The 9,563-nt window shown below is 41.7% G+C and overlaps 1 protein-coding gene across 1 annotated transcript; it reads right to left on the reverse strand.

Annotated features, from left to right (window-relative positions):
* Positions 1 to 519: 519 nt before the first annotated feature.
* On the reverse strand, positions 520 to 8,277 carry LOC133127911 (alpha-1-antitrypsin homolog). The gene is made up of 5 exons (XM_061241031.1): positions 8,144 to 8,277; positions 4,282 to 4,946; positions 3,378 to 3,648; positions 1,505 to 1,652; positions 520 to 1,264 (listed from the first exon to the last, which is right to left on the reverse strand). The coding sequence occupies exons 2-5, from the start codon at positions 4,937 to 4,939 to the stop codon at positions 1,073 to 1,075; spliced, it is 1,269 nt and encodes a 422-aa protein (XP_061097015.1). The 5' UTR covers positions 4,940 to 4,946; positions 8,144 to 8,277; the 3' UTR covers positions 520 to 1,072.
* Positions 8,278 to 9,563: the final 1,286 nt, after the last annotated feature.

Raw genomic sequence — 9,563 nt, forward strand, 5'->3', positions numbered from 1 at the left:
ACAACTGTGTAAACTCAGCAGTCATTTTTATGTTTGTTTTTTGCTTGGTGTCACAGGTCAGATAAGTGAAAGAGCATGATGAACTTCAGGTGCACTAGTACCTTCGACATCCAAAGGGTGAAATTAATAATTGATGGACATGCCTTCACATGTTTGCAGTCCTTGTGTGATTATATTATACCCGCCCATCAATTAAATATTTGTTCAGGACTTTGTACATAAAGTAAATTGTAGTTTTTTTATTCTAGGTCTGACCACTTGTTACATGTTTTAATGTAATTGTAACCTTCTACATTTTTACCAATATTACTTTTGCATAATTTCACAACTTTAATCCATGCTTTGGAAAACCACAATACTGCAAGATTATCATATTGAAAACCCTTTCAATGATATTGAAATTGAAAAACAGAAATAATTACTAAGCTTTAAAAAAATTTCCGAGAATATCATAAAAGATTGCAAAGATCTGTAAACACAAAACAAAATTTGGAAATTGCATACCATGTGGAAAAATGATAAAACCAGTATAATTTTTATTTCATGTTCATCTTGTTTCTCTATGGAAAGCAGATCCAAACATCCACAGTATTTAATATCAATAGTATGAAATTCCACAACAATTCTGGTAGAATGCAATTTAGGGCATGGAATATGACAAGTACACACTGATCTGCAGCAGTGACAAGAGAGCAAGCAGGCCAATAGTTTTGCTGCAGAATCTGTATAGTGGTGAGTGGTTCACAAACCTCTCAGGTATGTTCAGCTAGATCCAGGTATTTAATGTGTTCCACCTCAAGCACACCTGATACTACTCATCAAGCCCTTGAGATGGAACACATCAAATACCTGGGGTTGGCTAGGAGTACTCAAGGAGAGGTTTGGGAACCATTAATATAGACCTCATGCATACTTCTCTAAATATGCATGTTCTGAACACAGATTGTTTCAATCTGTACATTACTGATAGCAAAAAAAAGCTCTGCCTACTGACGTGCAGGACAGAGATGTCTTAAAGGGAGGTCTCTCAATAGCCTCAAAGCTTCCTGCAGAATCATGGCCATTAATGAGTCTACTGGGCTGTGGGGTTGACTATCTTGCCCATGAAGAGAATGCTGCGGGTGGAACTTTCAAGGATGAGCAGCAGGAAGGGCCGATTGAGGCTGACCATGTCTGGCAGAGACATGGGTATCATCTCCACAGCAGTTGCAGCAGCGGCCTCTGTGCCTTTCTCGTCCACACTGAGAACAGCCTTATGGGACACCTAGAAAACCCAAGGAGGGTGTGAAAATGGAGATTTCAGCAGAGGATATTGCCGATCACTTGCTGGCTCTCACACAAATGCACACAGACATGAATGTGCACACAGAGACATGCACATACAATTTCATCACCACAAATGGCTGTTATTTAAAGTATATAATTCTTCAGGAACAGATCACATCAGATCCCATCTCCATCAGAGGACATACTACTAAATACTATTAAACTAGTGCACTAGTACCTTTGACACCTTTAGGCCAACATCCTCAGAGATCCCAGACAGGTCAGCTGCATCAGAGAATGTGGCAACCACACCCATTTCTGTGAGAAACTCCTTCAGGGAGTAGGACCCAGACACTGAGAATTTGGGCATTTCCAGATGCACCACACTAATAGGAAGAAGTCAGCCTGATTAACCTTCATGATGCCACATTATATCAGAAACAAATGTTCATGTCAAGAAACAATCCTTTGAAGACTCAATCAGAGCAGTTCACAGATAAATAATGCTTTCATTATCCACAATCTGCTGTCAATGATTCTGTTGAAAAGACTAATCTTGAGTTGATACATTGATGAACCTACAGCTCAACTAGCCAGTCCCAAAGTCCTAATTGTAGTTGTAAGTGTGGGTACCTGGTCACTGAGACTAAACCATTTGTAGAAAACTGAGAGTTGAAAGACAAAGACGATTGTAATTATTTAAACCTGCATCATGTTGAAACATGTTTTAGGATGAATGCTTGTTGAAACATGTTTTAGGTGCATGCTTTCAGTAGACTTAAAAATATGGAATGAAAACCAGTACAGTTCTGCTCTCATCGCTGTCTGGGATGGGTGTCACAGGGTCTGCACTTGCTTGGTTTTCCTCCTACCTCTCTGGTCGCTCCTACCAGGTGACTTGGAGGGGCTCAGTCTCTGACCCTCACCCCCTACAAACTGGAGTCCCGCAGGGCTCAGTTCTTGGGCCTCTCCTCTTCTCGCTATACACCATGTCTCTTGGTTCTGTTATCTCTTCCCATGGCTTTTCTTATCATTCTTACGCTGATGACACCCAACTCTTTATTTCCTTCCCCCCTGACACCCAAGTCACCACACAGATCTCTGCCTGCTTGGCTGATATCTCTGCGTGGATGACTTCCCACCACCTGAAGCTCAACCTTGCCAAAACTGAGCTTCTCTACATCCCTGCTAAGTCCTCTCCGTCAATCGACCTCTCACTGACTGTTGAGGACTTTGTAGTTTCCTCCTCCCGTACGGCAACGAATCTTGGGGTGACTCTTGATAACTGCCTCACACTGGCTCCACAAGTATCCTCCACTGCCAGAACCTGCAGGTTCTTTCTGTACAATATAAGCCGTATCCGTCATCCCCTGACGGAGAAAGCCACCCAGCTCCTTGTCCAGGCGCTCGTCAGTTCCCGCCTGGATTACTGCAACTCTCTCCTAGCCGGTCTCCCAGCATGCCATCAAGCCTCTCCAGCTGGTCCAGAATGCTGCAGCCCGCCTGATCACCAGTCAGCCCAGGTCGGCTCATGTCACTCCGTTTCTCATTGGCCTCCACTGGCTTCCTATTGCCGCACACATCCGTTTCAAGGCCCTAGTGTTGGAATTTCAGGCTGCTAAGGGGACTGCCCCACCTTACATACAATCCTTGATCACTCCCTACTCCCCAGCTAGACCACTCCGGTCTGCCAGCTCTGGTCGCCTTATGGTTCCCTCTCTGCATGCACCTGGCGGTCGAGCTGCACGTTCACGCCTGTTTTCCGTTCTGGTTCCTCAGTGGTGGAATGACTTGCCTACCACTGTCAGGACAGCAGAATCCTTCCCCCTATTCCGATGCAGACTCAAAACCCATCTCTTCAAACTCTACCTTAGTCCTCCCTCCTGATTTCCCCCACCCCTCCTTTCTGATATCCCTATCCTTGTCTAAAAAAAAAAAAGCTTTGACTTATGGTAGAACCTATGCACTTGTAAGTCGTTTTGGATTAAAAGTGTCTGCCAAATGACAAAAATGTAAAATGTAAAGTACAGTTTGGTGGCCTCAGGACAAAGGTTTAGAATTAGAGTACCCTAGATACATTGAAGTTTTTAGTCAACGTTGAATTCCCTTACGTCCTGTAGAGGTTTTTGTGCCAGTGTGCGATATACTCCTTGCTTAGGATGGCCTCTAGGTCTTTCATCTTGCCCTCACAGGGGAGGAGGATCATCATGGAGGCATTTCCCTTGTATGGTAGCATCAGCACCGAGGTGTGGTTCTCGTGGTCATAGTAGTAGCTGTGCCAGCCCGTCCGCTTCATCATGTCCACTAGGACTGTGGTGTTCTCGTCCACTTTGAAATCTGCCTTTACAGTATTTTCCTCTTCAAATGGTTTTTCCCATTTGCCTGAAACAATGTAAACACATATAACTTTTTTTATTTAGGGCCACCTTCACCAACTGCCTTGTGCAGGGTCCAGAGTATTGATTTTGCAACATTCAGTGAAGACAATTTTATTTTTCCTGAATGTGGAATGCCCAATCATATTAATTATTTCATAGTCATTACCTGGCTAACAACATTCCCAGACCAATGTGGGAGCAATCAATAAAGTTAATAAATCTAAGTTAACTTCTGCCATAGGTTGGTCGATCAAGTTTGAAGCTGTGTGAGAACAATAAGGCAGAGATAGAAACATTAATTCATAAGACGTTTTCACATCATAGCATTCATAACATTCAAATCTCATTGCTTCAAATCTTGTGTCAATTCCAGGGATTGTAGACAAGCAAACACTCTCACAGTCCTCCAGCTGCGCCAGCTTCAGAAGAAGTGCAGTAGTATTCAGACAGAAAATAATTCTAGAAAATACCCAGCTACATGCACTGGCATGGTTAGGATTCAATACCAGACTACAGAACATGTTATTACACTGAAAACGTGGCTTAGCAAAATGAGCCGTCTGCTTGCCCCCTCTTAGCATTATTATTTGCAAGGCATTAGACTGTAAGTGATAATTCACAGTAAAGCTCATCCTACCTCTGAAGTAGATGTAGTTGAGCAGCACCATGAGGGTGTCACTTTGCACACTGCTCAATAGGTCTGGGATCTTGTTGTCAGTCTTCTCTGCAATGAATTTATTTATCGCCTGGACAGCTTCCTCTGGCTTCTTAAAGTCCACAGTCAAGCCCTGGGCTTGGTAGTAATGCTTGGCATCATCCAGGAACTTTTGCAAAGGCTTGAAGCCATCCTGTAAGACCACAGCACTCCCTTTGTCCAGTTTCAGCTCCCCCTGGCTGTGGCCCAGCATATGCATCAGGTGCTCGTAGGCCTCATTCACCTGACTGGTGTTGAGCTGGCTGTAGCCCAAGGCCTGGTACAGTTCCTTGTGAGTGTCACCTTTGGACCCAACGGCCAGCAACGACAGGGCAGTGGCGATACCCAGTGGAGAGAAGAACACATTTTTGGACTCAACCTCTGCCTTGGCGGCAATCTTCTTATAGAGGACAAAGGCAAAGTTGGCATTGTGTGGGGCTAGCTTGTGACAGGTGTCCTCCCCTTTGCCATGGACAGGGTGGGGCTCGTGCATCTCATGGTGGAGGTGGTGTTGGTGGTCCTCCTGCTTACCACCCTGGGGGTGGGTCCACACCACATATAGGAGCAAGGAGGCGAGTGTGCAGTGTAGAAACCCCTGCATCTTTCCCCTGCAGAAAAAAACAGGAAGCTAATGTAATCTTCCTAAAATTTGTGACCATTTCACTGTCTGGGTGTAGCTTTTACAGGTGTAGCATGTTGAGGACCTGATTGCCTGAACTGCTAATGATGCACACCTGCAACTAGCTGGCCGAAATGATTAAAAGCTCGAGTATTCTGCAGCTTGGGCCTTTCTCTTTTGGATTCTGTTTATACTTTGCACTTTTAAGCTACCATGGAGTTGCATGTTTTGTCTAAGTTTTATGTTCAGTGTATTTCTCTTTGGCAGGTGGTCAGAGTTTTTTTTATTATATATACTTTGGTTCTTTTCTTAAAAAAAAAAAACTGTCTTTATTTGAGAAAAGACATTTCAATGGGAATGGGATCTCACACACCAAGGGGGGCGACAGTAAGGCAGTAAGAGCAGTCGTCTGGCAGTCGGAGGGTTGCCGATTCGATCCCCCGCCCGGGCTGTGTCGAAGTGTCCCTGAGCAAGACACCTAACCCCCAAATGCTCCTGATGAGCTGGTTGGCGCCTTGCATGGCAGCCAATCGCCGTCGGTGTGTGAGTGTGTGTATGAATGGGTGAATGAGAAGCATTAATTGTACAGTGCTTTGGATAAAGGCGCTATATAAATGCCAACCATTTACCATTTAAGGGGGGAAAAATAAAAAAATAATCAAATGTATATACATCCATGCATTCCTATCTATACATGTACATATGTAGAAATAAGTATAAAATCAAAAATCGAAATATTTCATAGTGCTCATGTACAAATGTTGCTATACATTTCAAATACTTTCCTGAGCAGTAAATGTTTTTTTCTTCAGAACTGAGTGATTGTATTGTGTTTTTTTTAGATTAGAGCTTAGCCTTGGCCTGTAAATCCTGACAAACTTCTTGTGGGAAATGTGTTCATTTTGTTTATATAATTTTGTATTATAATTATAATAAACTCAGGCTTTTTGGTTTGTGTTTGTCATTTATTTCGGTTTTACTGTTGTGGTCTCCAGTCATTGTAACTTGGATGACTTGGGACATACAGTTGTGTTCAAATAAATAGCAGTGCCTTAAAAAAAGTGAATAAAGTGAAAATATTTTTAATAGCTTTTAGTTCCATGTTTCAAATGTAGTGGAAACATTACACATTAAATTCCAAATCAAAGCATGACCAAATTTCATCATGTCTGCATTATTCTTTTACAGGAAACAAAGAAAAGGAATATTAATCTGTTCAAAAAATGAACGCAAGAGGCTAAGATGCAGCGGACTTGCGGTTGCAGTTCACTGCAGTTGCACACCGAGGACCAGGGTTCGTTTTCCCAGTCCTGCCAAAACCAAGTTTGGCCGGCTCTCGTGGAGCGGCATAATTGGTTCGCTGCTCCAGAAGGAGGGACTTGGCAGGTTTAGCTGATTGCTGCACAAGAAGCACCTCGGGCGCCTCGGAATCTCGGTCACGAGCATGAGACGAGACAGCTTGAAGAAGGCGTGTCGCTCTCCTTCAGGCCGCCGGGGGATGGGGTGTGAGCGGTGTATCTAACACTAACTCAAATTGGATTAGATAGGGTACAAGTGGCTACCAAATTGGGAGAAAAAGGGAAGAAAATTTTTTTTTTTTTTAATTACTGAACTAATATTTAGTAGCATAACCATTGTTTTTTATAACTGCTGCACATCTGCGCTGCATTGAGTCAACCAACTTCTGGCACCTAGAAATGAACTACATTCTGCAGTTCCTGAGAATTTTTTGGTTTTGCTTCAGAAACTGCATTTTTTATGTCACCCCACAAGTTTTCAATGGGGTTGAGGTTGGAGGATTGAGCTGGCCACTCCATTACCTCAATCCTTTTTATCTGGAACCAAGATGTTACTCGCTTACTCGTGTGTTTGGGGTCATTGTGTTGTTATCAGGGGCATTTCCTCTTTGGCATACAGCAACATAATCTCTCAAGTATTGTGATGTATTCAAACCATCATCCCTGGTATACGAACCCAACACCGTAGTATGAAAAACATCCCCATACCATGATTTTTGTGCCACCATGCTTCACTGTCTTCACAGTGTACTGTGGCTTGAATTCAGTACCTGGGGGTCGTCTGACGTACTGTCGACGACCACTAGACCCGAAAAGAACAATTTTACTCTCATCATTCCACCGAATGTTATGCCATTTCTCTTTGGGCCAATCGATGTGTTCCTTGGCAAATTTTAGATAATCTATTTAGGTAATTGTAGATCATCTTTGCTCTTTCTGGAGCTGAATCTTTGCCATTCTGACTATTCTTCAATTCATTTTAACAGTAGTTGCTCGCTTTCTTCCGCTTGTTTCGGGTTCTTGTTGCCATTTTAAAGCATTTCAGATCATTTTGGCTGAGCATCCTAGAATTTGCTGCACTTATATGTTTTCCCCTCTCCAATCAACTTTTTAATCAAATTCCGTTGTTCCTCCAAACAATGTTTGGAATTTTACAATGGGCCATTTCGCAATTCAGAATGAAATATACTTTATAACAATGAGTGAAACATTTGCTTCTCTTCTTCCTTAATAAAGGACAATTAATGACACCTGTTCGTTCACAGAATGAATTAATTCTGTAATTAAACTCCACACTGCTATTATTTTGAACGCGCCCCTTTCAATGAATGAATCAATTACTCAGAACAAGCAGTTTGCATGTCATGACAGTTGGGTCTGTTGTTTTTCTGTTACACTACTACATCTACAAGTAAATTATTTCCCATGCAGAAATATCACTTCTACTATTAACAATGGTTCATCAGGTTACTAGTTTACTGAACGCATGCAGATCTTACCTCTGCATTATTACCAAAAGCATGGTGCATGGCTTCGAAGAAACCCCTTTTAAAATGTTAACTGTCTGTAGCTTGAGTGTTTTAATTCAATTGTTATAAATCCCATGAGAAAGCAATTTTTAGCATTTGGTTAGCTCAAGTAGTAAGCACATGTGCTGTTCTCATAGTAGTAGTGAATATTGACTATAATGAATCATTAAAAAAAAACTCAAGTAAGCAAGGAACATAACAACAAAGGACATGACAATGAAACAATTATGTTTAAAGTGAAAACCGGTTTCACATGTGCTCCATTTTGAACTGCAATTTTTTGTCAAGCAATATGTTTTTTGTTACTCAGATCAATTGTTTTCTCAGAAAATTATATTAGTAACCCTGATTGTGCTTACCGTACAGACCTCTTCTTCGTCAGGATGTGGAAAATATCAGTATGTGCAGATTTATACTCTTTGAGAGAGCAGAATGTTCTCAGCAAATATTCTATGACCTTGCCCCCTGGACCCCTCCCTCTTCAATGGTGATCAACTCCAGGATGACCTTGACAGGCAAATAAACAACGGTTCACATACAGTACATTTTGGTGTATCTTTGTCTGGGGGGGAGGGGGGTGGGATGTAGGGGAGGACTATGAAACCGTTTTTAAAATTTTTAAATATATACTCAGTGAGCACTTTATTAGGTATTTTAAACATTGTCTTAGACTTCTGCTGTAGCCTATCCACTTAGAGTTATGAGGCGTTGTGTGTTCAGAGATGCTCTTCTATATACCACTGTATACCAGTGTATGCGTGGTTATTTGCGTTATTGTCACCTTCCTGTCAGCTTTCACCAGTCTGTCCATTCATCTCTCATTAGCATGGAGCAAAATAAAGCTTAGATCCATACAAATTTCACTTAGAAGTAAATTCACCATACAAGTCCTGTCACGATTTTTGCAGCACATTTTCCAGCCTTGCAAACAGGAAAAACGGATTGACTGGCAAAACAGCCAATGATGTTAACAGCCAACAGCCAATCAGATTGGCCCTTCTGACAGGCGGGCTTTTGATGCACATTTGGAAGCTTTCATCCAGTGGCAGCAAAACGGAAAAGACAATGTCTTGGTAAAAGCAGACTGACAACATGTGGGGTGGCCAATGAGATTTTAGGGGTGGCACCGGCCACCTCGGTCACCCTGTTAGAAGCACGCATGATATAGCCTACACCTCAATAAGATTACTGCTAGTTATTTAGCTAGCTAAATTAATTAGATCACAGTTGCCTTGGTAGCTAACAGCTTATATAATTGCCTTAGTTTTGAAACAGCTAATATACTTGCTTTAGTTTTGACCCCTTGGTTTTATTGTGTAAATAAAAATTCCATAAATTCGCAAGACAGTAAACCTACAACCAAAAACTAACAATATCATTGTTTTCTGGTTGCCAGATTACCCACTGCAACAGGAAAAAAATTATTTCTTTTCAATTCACATTGAGAAGCATAAAAATTAAAGGAAATTTTCTTTAACAGAAATTAAGTAAAACATTAACTAATGATACAGGGACCCATCATCGAGTAAAATCTGTTATGTATGTAAATGGATGTCAAAACATGTCACCAATGTTGTTAGTTAGCTGGTATGGGCAAATTAAGAGCTAGACGTGAGTACAGTAACGGGTATATTTCTGTCTTTTGGGTCAGTGCAGAATGTATGGTTAAAAAAGGCCTGTATATTATCACTCAAAGCAGGGACCATACGGAAGATAAATTATGAGTGGCAAGAGGACAGTGACATTTCAGACAGCCCTGTTGAGACTTATGAAATGGAT

Source organism: Conger conger, chromosome 5, assembly GCF_963514075.1.
Source record: "Conger conger chromosome 5, fConCon1.1, whole genome shotgun sequence".
NCBI classification, from domain to species: domain Eukaryota; kingdom Metazoa; phylum Chordata; class Actinopteri; order Anguilliformes; family Congridae; genus Conger; species Conger conger.